The sequence below is a fragment of the Gopherus flavomarginatus genome, chromosome 8 (assembly GCF_025201925.1).
Source record: "Gopherus flavomarginatus isolate rGopFla2 chromosome 8, rGopFla2.mat.asm, whole genome shotgun sequence".
NCBI lineage: Eukaryota > Metazoa > Chordata > Testudines > Testudinidae > Gopherus > Gopherus flavomarginatus.
Window position 1 is genome coordinate 42,311,989 of NC_066624.1, and position 19,732 is coordinate 42,331,720.

Below are 19,732 nucleotides of genomic sequence, written 5' to 3' on the forward strand. Positions count from 1 at the left end.
TTCCCCTCTCTTGGCAAGTGCCCTGCCTGTTCTCTATGATTCTGGAAGACCTGAGATGTCTCCCAGGCTCAGATCATGAGGGAGAGTAATCCATTAATCCAAGGGTGGTGGTGACAGTGGTGGGGGGAACTGGAGGAGAGGAGCTGTTGTGGTGGCTGAGACTCTGTCCCTTCCTGCTCCTGCCAGCCAATCCTCTTCACCCAAACACCGACCCAGTGGAGCCTGTGGAGGGTGCTGAAGGGGAGAGCAGCCAGCAAGTGAGGGAAGGAGAAGTAGCCTCCGGCCCGCAGCAGCAGGAGCTGCTGAGCAAGGAGCACTGCCCAGCTTGTGTGCAAGGGGCCTGGAGGGGTTATGGGTGGGGGGTGCGAACTGAGGGAAGGAGGATTGGGAGGGCACTGGGGAGTGCTAGACTGCAGGGAGGGATAGCATTAATGGGGCGGAGCATTAGCACAGGGGAGAATGTGGCCTGTGGGGGAGACTGCTGTGTCTGGGGGACTGGGGGAGTATTTAACCGTGGGCACCTGCTCTGAGACTTCAAAATCGCTACATAATGCCAATTGGATGCAGCTCTTTCAGAGGTGTTTTGCTAAGCCAGTGCAGGGTGGCTCTGGACAGAGCCAGTGCAGATAGGCCTAGGTGGGAGTGTTCAGGGCCGGCGCTTCCATTTAGGCGGCCTAGGCAATCGCCTAGGGCGCCAGGATTATTGGGGGGCGGCATTTTGCCGGCGGGGGGCGGCAGGCGGCTCCGGTGGACCTGCCACAGTCGTGCCTGTGGAGGGTCCCCTGGTCCCGCAGCTCCAGTGGAGCTGCCGCAGGCATTCCTGCGGACGGTCCGCGGGGCAGCGAAATGGCCGTGCACCTAGGGCGCTAAAAACACTAGCGCCGGTCCTGGGAATGTTAGCTCCATTCCCCCACCCCTAAGGGCCTTGGAGGCCCAGCCAGTCCTCAGGAGCCTAGTTAGGCCCACTGAGGTAAAGCAGTCAGGTGGACAGCACAGGGAGGACCCCCAGAAGCCTGTGAAGCCTGGAGTAAGAGGAAAGCAGGGCCCTTCAGCTGTCCAAGTAGCCTCCACTGCCCACTATGTGTTCCCTGTGCCCCTCTGTGCCTAATCAATGTCCAGCCTGGAGACTCACTTTTTAGCTCAAACTGTAGAATCTCAAGGTCTTAGCTCTGGTGATCCCAGGGTCACTTCCTGGTAATGACCAAGATGACCAAGTCTTCACATTGCCCCATTGCTCCTCAGGGCCGTCCAGATGGGGGGAAAGTGGGGCAATTTGCCCCTGGCCTGGGGCCCCATAGTGCCCCACGAGCCACTCCGGGTTTTCAGCAGCACTTCGGCAGCAGGCCCTTCACTCGCTCCGGGTCTTCAGCAGCGGGTCCTTCAGTGCAGCACAAGACTCGGAGCAAGCGAAGGACCCGCCGCTGAAGTGCTGCCAAAGCCTCGAAGTGCCGACTGGTGAGTACAAGCGCCGCTAGCAGCACGCAACCCCCCCCAAAGAAAAACAAACAAAAAAGCCGCGATCACCGGCACTTAGGCTGCTCTACCGCCACCACTTCATTCTTCAGCTGCATTTGGCAGCGAGTCCTTCCCTCCGAGAGAGACCAGCCGCTGAATTGCCGCCAAAGACCCGGCCCTGCCCCAGGCCGCCTGAATCCTCTGGACAGCCTGTTGCTCCTAAGGCCTCCCAATATCTAGGACAACCCAGAGGCATGCTACCAGTCTACATCTCCCCCTGTACTCGGCCTCTGCTCACCCTCAGTACTCCTCTTCTTTCATTACGCTGCCACACCCTTTCCTAAGCATTTATTTACTACTTAAAAACACGTCCAGAGTATGCATGTGTGCAGATTCACAGTGCGTTAAGGTTGAGTTTGGGAATTCTACAGTTAACCTTAGCTGGTGATATCCACAGTTGTTAATGTTTAAATGATGTGTGTAATGGTAAAAGTTCTTTATTACACCATTCATGAAAACTAATATTTTGTATTATGGTCACATATAAGAGTCCCAATCATGAACGAGGCTCTCTACAAAACAGACCAAATATTTTTGACTAAATATATATTTTTTTAATCAACATTTGGGCTTTTATTAAACTTTGGAAAATAATTTTTTACCAAGTCACTTTAATTTAAAAAACAAACAAAACAAACAAACAACCCTATCTTTTGGAAGGAAACTTGCCATGGAAAAAAAAAGTAGCCTGTTGGTTGTTCTGGGTCTTTGCATTTTGATTTTTCAAGGATTCCCTCCCCCAATACCGCTAGTTTTGATTGGTGAGCTAAGTCACATGTTGGGAATTTTCAAACTCAAAAAGTTTGTACCCTGAGTCCCCAAGCCTCTTGGTACTATGCCTGGGTTGGTGCAATTTATGCATCATCCCTTGCTTAGGGCTGTATTTAAGGACACTTTCTAGTCCTATATGACTATATACACACTGGTGCTTGATTGTCATCACTGTTATGCAAGTTTTAAACTTATGTAACTCCACTGACATTGATGGATTTAATCCTGATTTATACCAGCATGAGGGGAGACATGCTCACAGTTGAAGCAGTTTGATATTCCTGGGAACTGAAATTCCTGTATTAATAGGAGATAGTCATTACAATGTTGTGTTAGTGAATCTGTTACTCCTTGCTCTGTATTTGAAATATATTGAGAACTGGGAAATATTTAAGATTCTTCTCAAATACTAGGCCTGACTCTCCAGTGCTTTGAATTTTTGGGTGTTATTTACACCAGCTCACACGGAGTATGAAACATTAAGGGTTGCACTACACTGAAAACGTACATCAGCATCGCTACAGCTCTCAGGAATGTGATAACCCATGAGACTTGTAGCTATGCCAACCTAACCCCTGCTGCAGACAGTGCTAGATCGGGGAGGTGGATTAACTACAGTGATGGGAGAACCCTCCCATGCTGGAGTGCATGTGTCACTGAACTGCTACATCGCTGCAGCTCTGCCATTTAAGTGTAGCCATAGCCTAACACTCTGATCTGGACGTCTCTCGAAAAGACAATCAGGAGTTATGGGCTGATACAGGAATCACTGTGTTGTGCAGGAGGTCTGACTACATGACCGTAATTGTCCCTGTTGGCTCTAAAAAAATCTATGACAACCTACTCTGCGCTCACTTTGAACACAAGGTACAAGGCACTGAAGACTCAGAGCCATAGAATTACAGTGTCTGCGTAATAATGCGTATTTATCAAAGTGCATCAAACAGACAGGCACTTCTCTATTTCCATATCCTGGGAGTGGAGGGCCAAGGGGACCGTCACCCAGATTCTGATGACAGACAAGTGTAAGGGGAAAGAGCACAATAATTGTTGCTTGCTGTCTCTTGCACAGCTCGCCATGGCCTCTCCCTGGATCTTACTGGAGAAGGATGTGTTTAACTCCCAGAATGAGAGACTGCTGGAAATCATCCATGTCTGGAAAACGGGAAAGAAGAGGAAGAACTCCATCCTCTGTGTAGTTGGTAAGTGCCCTGGTAGTACAGGGAGGATAGTTGGTTAGTGCCCTGGTGGCACAGAGAAAATGGCATGGAAAAGGCTGCTGTGATGTGGTAAGGTATTTTGGAAGCACTGTTGATTTCATCTCTGATGGGTAATTTCCTGGCTTTGGAGAAGGTACTTGTCATTTTTACATGATGCTTTTAATATTAAAATCAAAAGGTACCTGGATCTTAGTGTGGGAAATTGTGTTTATCACAACATTTCACATCATAGCATGTTGAGATCTAGAGATGAAGGAGGCAGGGGTTTGCTTTGGCTGCATAAAGATCTCCAACAGCCTATAGAAAGGCTAATAATTTACAGGGCTGCTCCCTACATTAGGAATTATTATTCCCATTAATGTCTCATTGTGACTCTTTGGGGTTCAGCCCAGACCAGTCAGGGGTTGTGTCATCACCTGCCTTGCAACCCTGGAAGCCTTAAATGCTGGGCTACTAGCCTGACTATGCCTGCCAACATACAAGCATGCAGGCCACACTCTGGCTTCCACGGCTCAGTTACTCTTTTCAGGGTGACCCCAACTCCCTCCCAGTCCCAAATTTCCCCCAAACCATCTGCCAATATGACAATCAGCTGAGGTTCCCAGAATTGTGAGTTACTATGTTACTCCTCTCAGCCTCAGCAAATGAGAATTTTGCTACTCCTAGGCTGTGTGACAACTCCCTGACACACCAACTTGTCTGCCATGCCAGCCAACTCTTCAGAATTCTGTCTGATCAAATCTTGCCTAGCAGGTAGCAAACAGTGAATCCCAACTCCCAAGTTCCTCAGAGACATCTCTCTGCAGCAGCCAAACTCTCTGCTGGAATACTCTTAAAAGTTAAGTGACTTGCTCCTTTAAAGAGACCACAGCAGCTTTTTAATTTAACTGGGGTTTGACAAGCTCTTACTTCAATCACCGCACTGAACTGGTTCATAGTAAAAGACAGACAAGTTTATTAAACAACATCACAGGTTTAAATGACACCAAGTATAAGGAGTAAAGACAGAAATGGTGACAAACAGAAGTAAGAATACTCTAATACTTAATTTCAACAAGTTACAATCTTTGCCTAAGCAGGTTCTCACCTATATTCAATTCCCAGAGACTTCAATCTTCTTGGCTGATGGCCCCAACATTCTGAGATTTCAAGAGCGCTGGCCCAGTGATGGATACCAAAATGGCTTTCTGTTTTGGCTTCCATTGTTTGGCTTCCATAATGCTTAATTTACATTCAAGATGGATAGATTGTGGCCTTCCTGTAAGTCAGTGTTTCCCAAACTTGGGACACCACTTGTGTAGGGAAAGCCCCTGGTGGGCTAGACTGCTTTGTTTAACTGCCTCATCTGCAGGTCTGGCCGATCGCGGCTCCCACTGGCCGTGGTTCGCTGCTCCAGGCCAATGGGAGCTGCAGAAAGCAGCGCGGGCCAAGGGATGTACTAACCGCCACTTCCAGCAGCTCCCATTGGCCTGGAGCAGCGAACTACAGCCAGTGGGAGGCATGATCGGCTGAGCCTGCAGACGCGGCAGGTAAACAAACCGGCCTGGCCCACCAGGGGCTTTCCATACACAAACGGCGTCCCAAGTTTGGGAAACACTGTTGTAAGGGAAAAAACCTGTTTCTGCCCGTGCTTGGTCAGACTGTAAAGTTTAATATCAGGGAGTATCCATAATTCCTCATGTAGTATTAATATAGATATTTCACAGTTATATTGATCACTAATGTGCCACAGACTTACATAAAAGACATTACCCAATACCCATTTATAATACAGTAACATTATATACATTCGGTTGCTTATCATTTGAGGTTCAAACCCTCTCTCCCCCTACTCATCAGGTTGCTAGTTTTATTCACCTTTTATGTAAATATACCTTCATTGTCTCTGCCAGATGACCAGGAGGATCAGACAAGCAAATACACATTTCTATATCTAGGGTAGACTGGGCTTATGCATTACTTGCCAAACATACTGTATATACTCGCAAGATGGATAAGTAAAAATGGAAAAATTTTATGACCTGTTCTTAAGCCAACCCTATAATTCAGGGGTCAGCAAATGTTGGTTCCCAAGCCATCAGGATAAACCGCTGGTGAGCAGAGATGCTTTATTTACCTTGAGCATCCGCAGGCACGAGGTAAACCTAAGTAAACAAAGTGTCCCGGCGTACCAGCTGCTTACCCTGATGGGCTGGGACAGCAACTGGTGGGGAATTTTTTTTGGGAGGAGAAGCTGGGAGTTAGGGGAATAACCCCTGTGACCACCCCCCACGTGACCCCACCCATAGCCCGGGACCCCCGCACTCTCCCCAGCCCATCCCTTCCCACCTTGTCTGGGGAGGGCCAGAGAGGATGTCTCTGACCTGGCTGGAGCTGCTCCAGCAGGCTGGGCAGCGCAGCCGCAGCCTGCTTCAGCATGCCAGACTGGGCAGCACAGCTGCAGCATTTCCAGTGGGCTGGGCTGGGTGGCATGGCTGCAGTGTGCTCCAGCAGGCCAGGCGGTGTGGCCACAGCCTGCTTTGCGGGGTGGGGCCGGGCAGCATGGCTGCAGCCTGCCAGCCCTGGAGCTGCAGCTGCTTCGGAGGCTAGGGGGAGAGCAGCATGGCCAGAAGTGGAGAGACTCTGGCCCGACCTCTTCCCTTGTGGCTGTGCTGCCCCTCCTTGCTCCCTCTGTTGGGGGGAGGGGCTGCGTCCACCTCTCCCTCTCTATACCCATTCATAAGTCGACCCCCTTCTTTGGTGCTTCCCTTTTTTTACTAAAAAAATTCGGCTTATGAACGAGAATATATGGTACGTAATTCTTGCACATATTTAACTCTTTGTACACATCCTGTACATACATAACTCAATATTAATGATCAGTGAGTTATTAGTTTTCCAGAGGTATTTTACATGCCACCTTTTTGGTAAAGATCATGACAACATGTAACTTAATTTAAAGATCTGTCTGGAGAAAACAACTTATAACAGGTGCAGTATCGAAGAACAACATAATTCTGTCTATTACTCGACAGAGAGTTTCAGCAGCATCTAATTGATTTAGGAGCTTAAGTCAGATTGAGTTTCCATAAGATTTGGTCTCCTGGGTGACTCATTACTGACCATTTTAGGCTGGTCAGCAAACAAGAATTCCATTTTGTGAAAAACAGGCATAGAACACTATACCTTTCGAAAAATCGGTGTGAAGAAACATAAGAGAGAGAGCCGACTCTCACACATCCCCCAGAATAGCCAATAGCCCAGTGGCTGGGGGACTGATATGGGAGATTTGAGTTCAAGTCCCTGTTATGGAGCAGGGACTTGAACCTGGGTTTCATACATCTGAAGAGAGTGCCCTAACTGCCAGTCTAGGGAGCCTCCATGGCCTAATGAATATTTAATTATTTATACAAAAATTGAACAGCACCAACACGAGTTGTTGCAAGAACCTAACCAATTCAACAGCCTGATGGTTAGTCACTCACCTAGAGTGAGGGAAACCTAGGTTCTGAATCAGGAAATTCATTCATGTAGTTCTAAGAGAGCAAATCCCATGTGGTAGCATTCACTGAAAAGCAGTGTCAATGCAGTGTTTGTAACCCTACATATCAGCTAGTCAGATACATACTTGTGCACTTTGAATGTGTGTCTCGGGCCAGCAGTAACGTCAGTTTTTTCCTCCTCCTCCCATCCAGTGGCTGCTTGTAGGCCAATGCAGTTGTTCCTAGAGAAGGTAAAGAAGGCAGATCGAGGTGATCAGTACAAGATGACTGACAGGTGGCCCTTAAAGGATCTGAAGCTGGTAGATGGGAAGAATATCAATCAGGTACTGTTAACCCCTGCTTCCTATCAGGGTAAAGGGCATGAGAGAATATGTGATGGTGAACAGAAAGAGGAATGGATGGGCAGAGGATGTGAAGCCAGAGGTACTTAGCCCTGGTCCTAGTTTTCAGTAAGAAGAAAGCATGTATGTATAGGCAGGGGATGAGGATGAGAGAATGGACCCAAATTGCTTTTAATCCACAATGAAACAAGGTGGAACAACCTTGAGCTCAACAAAATCTTGTGAGAAGAAAATCACTGCAGGAAACATGCCAGTCTTTTCCTTTCCTTGGGCAGGTTTTGCCCTGGGTTTGCCCATTCCTGGAGAATGCACCAACCCTACCGGAGTGCTTTGGACTTTCCTTTTCTCATTTCTCTTTTGGGCTGGGGGTACGGCTGTTTAGGAGGTGGGGGGGGAGTAGCGAGCAGGGAAATGCTCCTCCTTCCTTGACACAAAGAAGTAGTGGGACGAGAGCAGCACTGACAGGTTGAATAGAACTCAGCGTGGGTTGAGCAATGAGAGAATGTTGCATTGGCATAGCCTGGTCCAGCTCCCACCGGAGCCAACAGGAGCATCCAATGATTTAAATGGGAGTTGAATCAGGTTCTGTCAGTGCAACAGTCACTCCTTATAGTCATACATAGTCTGCACCCTCCTGACAAATGAGAGCCTTCAAGCACTTTTTCTTGTGGTCCTCATACAGACTTTGGAGATGGACTGTGTCCTCAACTCTGTAAAGCTCTCCACTTGAGAGATCACCCACTGTTTGCAGAACCCATTGCAAGATCCGTTTGCCTACGTTGATACGGGTTATTTACAGGCATCTGTCTCAGCTATTTAATACTTAAGCAGAGGGTATTTATTGAAGGGATGTTTCTTGGAAAGTGGGGGTGCTGAATTGCTGTCAGTTTGTGCTTCAACGGTGACATTATGGCAGTTGGCAGTGAGCTCTTGGAAAGAAGTATTTTATTTCTGCTGCCTGTTGCTGGCAGCACGTTAAATTTGTTATAATTAGTTTTTTATTAATGGGACTGTGCCAGGGGCCTTGGCAATGAGCCCATATTTGTACAAACATAGAAATAAATGAAAGGAAGTCATCTAAATAGTTTTCCATTCTGTCTCAGACATGCCTGTAGGCACCAAAAAGGTGAGAAACAGCCTGCTCATTAGGACTTGCTTAGAAAATAATACTTCCAACTTTGCAGGGAGGTTTTGATCAAAGGTTGTAAGCTGAACTGATATTTCATTTTGTTATGTTTTGCCGTGCACAGACAGCATACAGATACTTTCCACCAGCCTGATCTTTAATTTAGATGACAGCCCGGATTCTACTCCCCATTAAATCAGTGGGAGTCTTTCCAGGCCCAGTCAGGTCTTAAGAGAACACAAAACAAAAATAAACAAAAAGTAGAGGCTCCACAAGCATGTAGTGTTTCTCCTTTGTAACTGTCTGCACTGACCTGGACAAAAAAGTGGCTGCCTATCTTGGCAGACAGCCCAGTGTTTGGAGATTTAAGAAGGACAGTACACAGAAAACAAAGGCATAATAGTTTCATACTAGTAGCAAACTAGACCATGCTTTTCTGTGATGACAGTCTTAAGGAAAGAATCAAAATAGAAATTTAAAACATTTTGCGCCATAGCAGCAGATGTTGTGGCAAATGGGCAACAAACTGAGTACCACATGTTGCATCCCAGAAACGTAGACATTGCCTATCATTTGAATTTATTATGCAAGGTGTAATAATCTCACAAGAAGGCTGCACTGGTGTGCTGGGATATGTCTACATCATGATGTTACCTCAGCTAGAGACAAACTTTCATCCTTACGAATGCACCATGCTAACGTCACTGTACAAAGTCACACCACCACCAGGCTGCAGTTCCCATAGATGCGCCCCCTCTTGGCTGGGTGATATAGTGGTCTCTCCTCACCTCGCACCCTATGCCAACAGCTGCTTCAGCCCTGTTGATCTGCCTCTTCTCATTATTCAGCCCTCCAGCCAGGTCACTTTAAAGTCTCTCCCTTCAAGGGGTAATAAAGGCCAACAAATAGGAGTATGTATCCATCCATCTTGGCTTCAGCTTTCAACTCTAGGCCCAGAGTCCCTATTCCCCTTTGCTCAAGGCTCGCAGTTGTCGTCTTCTTGTCAGGGCACGCCCATCATCTTCCCTGGGACATGCATCACCTTTCCCAGGCCCTTGTACCAGCAACCAAGGTCAGCTCTATTAGACTCCTCGCTGCTGCATCCTGGACTTCTTCCTACTAAAGACTTTTTGCTGATCTTCTCATAGCCTCGCTAGGTTCACCCTTCTCTCAGGGCCAGAACTTACAGGACTCTCCCCTGGAATCCCCAACCATAAAATTCTAAACCAACAGTACAAACTTAACCCACTTCTGCCCTCCTGGACCATGTTCTTTCATGTCTCTTACATTTCCCCTGCTCAGCTGAACATCTCTCAGAGCTCTCTCCTTGGAAGTCCAGATCCTGCTCTACTGTACAAAACCATCACCAGAGCCTGCTCCACATCTCTCTTGGCCTCTTACTAGACCTCACCACTCAGGAGAAATTCCAAGGACCAGCTTTCCCCCAGAGCCTCTTCCCTGACCATGTCAGTATCCTTTAGTATCCTTTAGTACCCACAGACAAACTGCAGCGTTCCTTCCCTTTCTCCCTGCAGCCTCCTTGTGCACCACACTTCCTCTCTTCATAGCACAAACCAGCTCCTCCCCAGCTGGATTTCATGTATAACTAAGCTTGGCCCATCCTCAACGTGCAACCAGGTGGGTTAATTGGCCTCTCACACCTACACTAACCCTTTCATCACCTCTGCAGGGTAGACACTCCATCATAAGTCCATTCAGGACACTTGAATTGTCCCGTGAGGGCAGCTTGTAGGATGCAGAGACAGGCTTGTGAGAATCAGAATGGATGACCTCTCTGCTTATATGGGCTGGGTACTGCACCTTCAGCTATACCAGTCAAAGTTTTGTTATCGGGTCTGCTGATAGGCCAACCTTCCAGAAAGAAAATACTGCAAGTCCACCCCCTCATGTCCCTAGGAAGGACACTCTATTTCCCAGGAGGCTGCAATTCCACCCTTCCCTGGAGAAAAGCCCAAGTCCCCAAAAATGATCCCTCCATCACCTGTTGTGAATCAACCACTAGAAACACAGAGACCATCCCCTCCACTTCAGAACAAACTCAGAGAGCCACCTCCCCCACTCCACCACCACCACCTACAAAAATTGGCAAGAGTCCAGCAGAGGGCAACAAAAATGATTAGGGGACTGGAGCACAGGATATATGAGGAGAGGCTGAGGGAATTGGGATTATTTAGTCTGCAGAAGAGAAGAATGAGGGGGAATTTGACAGCGGCTTTCAACTACCTGAAAGGAGGTTCTGAAGAGGATGGATCTAGACTGTTCTCAGTGGTAGCAGATGACAGAACAAGGAGTAATGGTCTCAAGTTGCAGTGGGGGAGTTTTAGGTTAGATATTAGGAAAAAGGTTTTCACTAAGAGGGTGGCGAAGCACTGGAATGGGTTACCTAAGGAGGTGATAGTTCTCCATTCTTAGAGGTTTTTAAGGTCAGGCTTGACAAAGTTGATTTAGTTGGTTTTGGCCCTGATTTGAGCAGGGGATTGGACCAGATGACCTCCTGAGGTCCCTTCCAACCCTGATATTCTATGATTCTATGATACATACACACAACTTGTGGAAACCACTGAGAATGAATTACTGAGCATGAGCAACACTGGGACATTTTAACTAATGCAACTCTGGGAAAACCTCCCTTTGCTTCAAAATGAAAGTGAATGGTCAAAACCAGGCAGGCTGCAAGTACTTTTCACAGTTTATGCTTCATCCAACGAGCCCCTGCATCTCACAGCCTGCTCCTGTATACCGAGCTTGTGTTTCATGAGGAACCTGCCCTTCCCTGGTGCTGTCAGAGCCCTGACATTGCAGATTCTTCTGCGCCTTAAGTTATAGCTCCCTTGACAAAAACTGTATTAATATTTATGGAACGATTCCTGGATAGCCCCCTGCTTTAATAGCACCTTATAAGGCGTGCTATAAACCAGGCCGGTTGTAAATTCCCTGTAGACGGCACTGCTACAAGCTGTTCCAGAGACTGCTAGTGAGCCTATAAAGCAGTGTGGGAGTGTGATGTATCACTTTCAGGTGTTTAGAAAGCACCCTGTAAAGTGTCATAAGACTAAATAAATCATCATAAAGTCTGAGCCTATTATTATTATTATTAGGATCAATAATAATAAATGCTGCCTCCAAACTTCCCAGAAGCTGGGACAGTGCAGTGCTAATGAGCTGGCTGAGGAAGACGCCGGGCTGAGTGGAATATTCCATGCTGATCACTCTGTATCCCCTTACTCCATTATGCCCCAGAAGCAGTCAGCCTTGGGCCCTATAATGGAGCTGGCCAAGTCCAGGCCTGGGACTTCAGGAGGCCCCAGATGGTGACAGTAGGTAGCACAGGCTGTGTTAGCCTGGGAGCTAGAAATAACCATAGGGTCTGTCAGTGTGCAACAGCCTCAGTGAAGTATCCCTTTCATGTTGATTACAGAGCAGTCCTGTTGCATCTATAACACAAGGAGGGCTTCAGTCATAGTCAGGGACAGGAGCCAGAGGTACCCTGGTCTTGGCAGTTCCTCTGCTCTTCTTTTTAATTGTCATTGAAGGGCTAAAAAGGGGTGTAACAGGGCTGGGCACCACCCAAGCACCTCCTTGTGTCCTCTGCTTTCCCCTTCTTCAGGGCTCCTCAAACACGCTCAACAGGAAATTAAAACATTTCCGTACCTGGGGTCCACTTTAATGTCCTCAGATATATACTGGGCTTCCAGGCTCCGACCTCAGTTCAGTGTCCCATTAGTTTGGGGGTTGCTAGCCCTCCTTCAGTAATCAGGTTTGGCCAACCCCAGGCCCTCCAGACATTAAGGGGCAAGCCACCCCATTACAAGGGGGAACTGACATATTTTTCTCTGGTACCCAGGGCTTCCCCTTTTCAGCTTGCTAACCAGTGAAGCTGGGGTAAACTGCAGGGTTTGTTTTTTAAAAACTGCCTTTGGAGCTTTCCCCTGCTTTGGACTAGAGGAAGGGGACAGTATGTACAAGAATCAGAGCAAATAAAGATCATATTGCACTATTTGCTTCTCTTTCAGTACCACGGCACAAGTTCAAGCCAAATTAAATGCCCATAATGGAGATGCTGGCTTGCTCCTCACCCTTTCAGGGAATGTCAGGAATGTTCCAGGATGCTCCACAGAATTGTACATGCTGCAGCATCATGACAGAGAGAGTTAAGCACAGGGATGGGGCAAACCATTTTTGGAACTTTTTGCCAATGATCTGAACTGCTGGGGAAATAAAGGGTTCAGATTTCAGGCCTGGGTCAGGACCAATAAGGGTATTTCCTCAGTGGATAGGGACATTCTGTGTTCACTCTGAGGACTTTGCCTCAAGCCTAGTTTTAAAATCACAACTCTCCAAAAATATCCCCATATCTGCCACACTCTCACCCTCTGCACGTTGCTTATAATTATTCACAAAGCCGTGTGGCTCTGCCTGTTAGATCCCATCAAGTGCCCTCTGATGGGAAATTAAGTTCTATAAAAGGGGGAACTCTCCTTACAAAAGGGTTCTCAAGGAAAAATTGCATCAGTGACTACCATCCAGAAACTGTATGAACACATGACAAGAGCTGGCTTGAGTCTCTCAAGGAGCATGAAATATACCAGAGGGCTGATCTGCCAGCAAGGTATTAAGACTCTGGCTAACTTCATCCCACAGATATGCCTCTGCAGCTCCATCAATGCTCATAGAACATTGGCAACACACCAAGTAGTGGGTAACAAACAGTAGGGGAGGTAGCAAGATGAATATGAAAACCTGGTTCCTGATAATGCTTAGCTCTTCTCATCTGTAGAGCTTAAAACACTTTATGTTATCCCCATTTTACAGATGGGGAAAATTAGATACAAAGAACTGAATTGACTTGCCCACGATCACTCACTGTCTGGGGATTGGTCCTGCTTTGAGCAGGGGATTGGACTAGATGACATCCTGAGGTCTCTTCCAACCCTAATATTCTATGACTCAATACCCAAGCAGGGAACAGAACGCAGCTCCTTCAAGTCCTAAGCTACAGGACTATCTACTAGGCTGCACTACCACTCCACAAACTATCAGGATCTTGGCTTCAATGGGCAGCACCTGCCCTACCTGCAAGCTGAATCACCAAGACCTACAGCAGCATCTGAATTTTCCTTAGAGAGCACTCCTCTATTTGTTAGCCATGCCCAACACATCTTGGATTATGAGAGCAGACACAATCAGCGCCCAAGGTGGCATGGATGCAGACATGATTCATTGCTATTGAACTGTTAAAATCAAGTCACTCTCTGTATCAGTGAACTCAATTCAGATTAACTCCATGTCAGACTCTTCATTTGCAATATGACCTTGTGGTAGCATTAAAAATCCTAATCTCAGAGCTACAGCCCTCCAAAATTGCTCATCCCATGCTCCGTTAGCTTAGCAATCAATTTGACACTGGAGCCTGCTGCATTAGCTACATAGGATGTCTTCTCTCATACAGTGTTCAGCACATTTGTTAAATTGTATCACATAGCATACAGTAAATGCCTTATAGCCAGCAATGGAATTAATTGCAGCTCTTGTAATTGGTGTCTAGGAATGTCTGGAGTTTGAGTTGCAGTTTGATAAGGTTTACAAGTGGACAGCTGTCAGTGCTGATGAGAAGAATGCCTTTATCAGATGCTTGTGGAAGCTGAACCGCAGATACCTCTCCAGCAGCATTGCATTTGTTAGCATCCCCTCCTGCATGCTGGAAGGTAATTATGGCTTCTTGTCACACATGTGCGGAGTGGCTTTCTCTGCCTTGATCCCTGTAAGCTTCAGTCCCTTATTCCTGTCACGCTTTGTGGGACGCTGGCATTTTTTGTGCCCCTCCTGACTGGAGTCAGTATTGGGGGTTGGGAGGGAAGGAGGGGATTTTTTAACCGATTGCCTCAACTATGCTCCAGAACAGGTACTATTTTTTCCCATGCATCTGACGAAGTGGGTATTCACCCACGAAAGCTCATGCTTCAAAACGTCTGTTAGTCTATAAGGTGCCACAGGATTCTTTGCTGCTTTTACAGATCCAGACTGACACGGCTCCCCTCTGATACATTTTTTCCCAGATTGCCTTTCCTTGAAGGGCATACCCAATGACTTCACCTTAAAGCAATCTAAGGCATGCATGGTGTAATGAAAAGATCAGAGGAAGTGTAAGGGTCCAGAAAGGGCAGTCACAAGCTGCATCAAACCTGAGGCTTAGAGTAGCAGAGGAGTTTGTAGTCAATTTCCAGGCCAGGGTTGATGCCAAGGATCTGGATCAACCTCCGAGTCACATTTTAGGCAAGGTCTGAATCAAGCCAAGGTCAAAGACAGGAGTTCAAGGGCAGGAATAGAAAAGGTAGCTACAGGAGAGTCACACTGCTGCCTGGATACTTCCTGGAATGCCCCATGGGTTTATACAGGGTGGGGAGGCAATCAGGAGCTATCAGGCTGCTGCCTATCAGGCTGCTGCTTCAGTTGAGACTTCCTGAGGTCTGTGTTGGCAGCAGGTTGTAGGCAGTGGAGTACAAGTTAGTTTCAGCTCCTACTGGACAGTAGCAAAGCGGTGTTTGCTATCTGCCAGTTCTGCTGTCCTGGGTTCACAAGCCGACAGGCCTTACCCAGAGAAATCAGATTCAGACCACAGAAACAGTCTGTGTAACAGAGCTAGTCTTGGCCAGCAAGAGTGAAGCTAAGCAGGACCTTTAGTTACAATAATTTGACCATGTGCTTTCTTCTTTCCTCTCCTCTGACTCTTGCACAGCAGCCCTGGCTGCCAGAGACACACATCTCCTTTATGGCTGTCTTTTGGTTAATGAGGGTTGTTGGTTGGTCAGAGGTCAGATAAATGTGCCTCTACTGGATATACTGTGGCTGCTAAGCCACCGCTTTGCAATTGTATAGGTGTGGATAGTTAGTGGGACCTCCTTCTTCCCCTCGGTGTCACCTTGTTAGTTTGGTGGAAAGGTCAGATTGGGACAAAGCTCATTTTATTCCTAGTGACAGCAGGGAAGAGGGGCCCTATGCAGGGAGAGGGGAGGGGAGGCTGAGGGCCTGCTGCATGAAATGTGAGAGACAGTCACAGACAGAGAGAGAAGGAATCACTCATCCAGGGAGTTCAGGCTTAAGAGAGTATTTATAGAGCAGGCTAATTTCTTCCCATGACTGTTGCCACATGGAGAAAGTGCTGGGCTGGGATGAAAAATGGACAGTTTATCTTGCCTCTAATGGCTGTATCTGGGCTGGACAAAGTGTGGCGGTTGGGGAAAAGCATCAACTTAAAAAAAGGCAAACACTATCAATCAGTGTGTCTATTGAGATGCATAGGGGTGAATCTTTCTCCTGGATATGTCTGTCAGTGTATCTGAGGATACTGGGATGGTGGGGACATCTCTGGGATCCTGCAGGTGCCCTCTAGATACATCATCACCATGTGGGCTTTCCCTTGCTTCAGATGGGAGCAGGCAGAGGCACAACCAGACTCCAGTTTAGGCTTGCTCTGCCCACATGCCTTAGGCCTCACCTGCAACAGTGTCCTGCTAGCCCAGCTCTGAGCCTTTCCTCTCCAGAGACAGATGGTAGTGGGACATGCCATAATTTTCTTCCAGTATAAATAAATATCACCTGGGAAGTAGGCTAAGAGTGTTGTACATATGTCACTTGTGAGTGATTGGAACTGATTCGACTCTGCAGAAAGGAAAGGTATATACAATGAAGTAACTAGAATTCTGTGGTCATCCATGCATCTCCCCCATGAACACAGGGAAACAGAGTCTACAAGAGGTTGGAAACGCCAGCGCAGAGGCTGGGGACCAGGCGGAGCACAGTGCCTACCAGGAGATGACACCAAAGGAAACGGCTGACATGCTGAAGCTAATGGAGGAGTATGAGCCAATAGTGAATAATTCCATGGCCTTTGCAGAGAAGTTGAGCAAAGACCTCCAGGTGCTGGATGAGGTGAGGGACAAGATGGCTGAGGCTTTCTGATATTCATCTTGGGTATTTGCTTAAGCCCTGGGACAACTCCACCTAAGTCAAGGAAAAGAATCTCATTGACTTAACTGGAAATTGGATGAGGCCCATTGAGAGTTCTGGCTTTTTTATTTGAGCTAAGAAGCCAATTATTAGGACACACAGCAATTTAGGGCCAAAAGCTTGTCCCACTGAAGTCAGTGGGAATGTTGCCCCTGCCTTTAATTGAACAGTGCTTTGCACTGCACCGAGGCTCTCTTTCACTGGGTGGGAGAACAGGTAAATAGCCCCCGTTGGAAGCTGCCCTCAAAGTAACAGAGTATGTCTATACTGCAAAAAAAAAAAGAGTGCTCTTAACTCAGATCAGCTAACCTGTGCTTGCTAACTTAGGTTAAAATAGCAGTGAAGATAGGGCAACTCAGAGTTCACATATAGGCTTGAACTCAAGCGGCTAACCTGAGTTGAAAGCTGAGTTGCTGTGTTTGCACTGCTACCCCAGCACAAGTTAACTAACCTGAATTAAGAACACCTTTTTTCTGCAGTGTTGACACACCCTTAGTCTGCAGCAGAGATCAGCTGTCAGAGGGCGTTGCTGCAGTAAATACCTCTCCTCTTCCTCTAAAGTGTTCAAAGACATTGATTCTCCAGCACATGACGGAGCTGCTAGGAGAATGGGTTGTATTTCCAGGTAACAGTTAAATGACTTGGGACAAGTTATAAAGGGTTAATACATGGCAGGGATCAGCACCCACCAGCTTGTTACATTCATCACCATGATGTCTTATGAAAACCATGGGTATTTCCCAGGCCCATAAAGACAGCTCATGTATACAGGTCCTTTGGTTTATTTGGAGTACCTGGAAGAGAGGCAACCAGACTTCTGCCAGTGGTGCTAGCGCTGCTCCTGAAAGCAAGGTCTCCCTGTCCATTGGGCTCCCAGTGCCATGAGGGAGGAGAGCGAAGTGAAAGAGCTCGCATGGCTGCAGGTAGATAGCACAAGGAGGACAGAAAGACAAGGGACCCACTCCGCACACTCAAGGGCATCAGCAGCCCCTATGCAGGGGGGATGAGGCAAAGGAAGAGGAGGAAATAGGCATTCAACAGCAGCAGCCCAGCAAATGGAGAAGGAAGGAGAGAAACTATGAGAATGGGGTTACAATGTCAGAGGGGGAGAGGAGATGGGTAAAACTGAAGAGTGGAGCATAGGAGAGCTGGAGTTCTTTGGGACAAGAGAGGGAAGGAGGTGGGGACTCCAAGGGCTTGTTTTCACTGCTCAAAAAGGTGTCTTTTACACCTTGGGGTGCTAGCATGTGTGAACATTCCTGAGATAAGAACCCAGTGAGGACAAGACCTGAGAGACATGGAGAGTGGGAAGGCTGGGAGGAGAGGACCAGGAAAGAATGGAATTGGGGGGAGGTGAGGGGATGAGGTAGCATGTGAAAGAGCAAGGGAATGATTGACAGGTGAGAGGCTCATAATAGGAGACACTGCATGTGGAAAAGAAAAAGCTAGTGTGTTTTATTCCATTTATTTATGTTCCTGTATTTCCCTGGAAGACATCCTAAGTCCCTAAGTACTGGAGGGAACGTGATGAGATGCCTGTTTAGAGCACTTACACTACAGCAATATTTCTGGCTCCACAGGATTTTATAGTTAAATAACTTTAAAAAAAAACAATAGAAGAAATAATGTCAAATTTATCAGAATCCACAAAATCCTAAATCCATTTTGCTTTGTGTTCCTTTATGTTTGCTCTATTCTGCACTTTTGTTTCTATGTCACTTCATACCAGCGTGTCTTCTTTGTGCTTTGGTGTGTAGTCCTTAGGTCTGAGAAGCAGAACTCCTTAGGTCTGTTTCTAACAGCAACAAACATCATTGTGCTCCTGGGCAAGTCACATAACTGCTCTGTGCCTCAATTTCCCCATCAGTAAATTAGGGACAGCAATACTTATCTTCCAAGGATACATAATAAATATTGGTTGAGTTCTTGGAAATGAAAGGTGCTGCAGAGTGCATTATTTTAAAGGACCATTAATTGATAAATAAATTATTAACACTTATTCTTTTGATAAATATAAATGTGGCATTTATCTGTAATTAATAATATTATTGTGTACAACGGAGTCATGCATATGCTCATATACTTCCTAAAGCATAACAACAATAAACACTTTATTCTTCTAGAGCACCTTTCCTCTAGGGATCTCAAAGCACTTTGCAAACATTAACAAAATGTTGCTAAAATTTTGTGGTGAGTGAGATGGTGGCCATTGTATTTGTGAGGCCTGGAGCTCCAGTTCATGCCTTGATACCCTAGTTCACTTGCTGATTTCCAGGGCATTCTTAAATCCACATGCGTTTCTGAAACTCTGAGACGTCTCATGCAGTAGAGTTATTATCATTACCTGAGCAATATTTCTCCAGAGAGCTGTCCCTTCCAGCAGTTCTCCTGCCAGTTTGATTGGTGCCGTTTTGCTAAAGGCAAAGCCCCAAGGCTCTGAAAAGCCCTAATAAGAAAATCAGAAGGGACAGCAGTGACAGGCTTGCTGGAGGTTTATGGCTATAATTTAGTAGCACTTAATAAAAAACAAAATGTCAGTTGGAACCTTGTAGAGCATAGCCTGGAGCCACTGCAGTGAAGCTGGAAAGCTGAGACTTAAAGGCAGCTGAGCAGCAATGGGGAAATTACACTGGTTTGTTACCTGGCAGCTTCCAAGAAATTTCAGAGTGGGAGGAAAAGTTGCCTGCCTTAGTTTTTGTGGGTCTTTGAGATAAGAACCAGCATGGAGCCACACACAAAGCCCCAAATGCTACTCAGTTCCTTCCCAGTGTTGGAGGGTGAGGGGGTGTTGAGCAAGCAGAAGCTCAGTGGTTTCTGTCATCACTCCCATCAGGTGCTTGGGGAAAAGCTTGCCCTCTTTTCTCTTGATACATGGCTTTATTAGAGTTCAAGGAGTGAGTGGCAGGCTATTTGCCCAGTTTTCATGTCTTTGTTTTCTTTAGGGCTCCATTGAATCTTCCCGGCTCCATTGTGGGTCTTTTTGTCTATGGCTGAGGCCACGCCCACTAGCTTCAAGCCATGCCTCTCCTTAAATGGCACCATGTGTGGGACAGACAGGTATGCCCAGTGCCTCTATGGAAGTGGTGGGCAACCTGCAGCCCATCAGGGTAATCTGAAGGCCACAAGACATTCTGCTGACATTGACCGTCTGCAGGCATGGCCCCCGGCAAGTCCCCGTGGCCACGATTCACCATTCCCAGCCAAAAGGAGCTGCAGGAAGTGGCAGCCTTGCTCCCTTCAGGGGAGCAG

At 47.0% G+C, this 19,732-nt stretch overlaps 1 protein-coding gene across 1 annotated transcript in view; it reads left to right on the forward strand.

Moving 5' to 3' along the window:
• Positions 1-19,732, forward strand: part of LOC127056895 (exocyst complex component 1-like) — a 73,011-nt gene that overhangs the window by 14,006 nt on the left and 39,273 nt on the right. The window contains exons 3-6 of the mRNA XM_050965228.1: positions 3,359-3,488; positions 7,181-7,311; positions 14,022-14,181; positions 16,212-16,405. Of these exons, the coding sequence (XP_050821185.1) occupies positions 3,359-3,488; positions 7,181-7,311; positions 14,022-14,181; positions 16,212-16,405 (615 nt within the window). The remainder of the gene's footprint in view (positions 1-3,358; positions 3,489-7,180; positions 7,312-14,021; positions 14,182-16,211; positions 16,406-19,732) is intronic.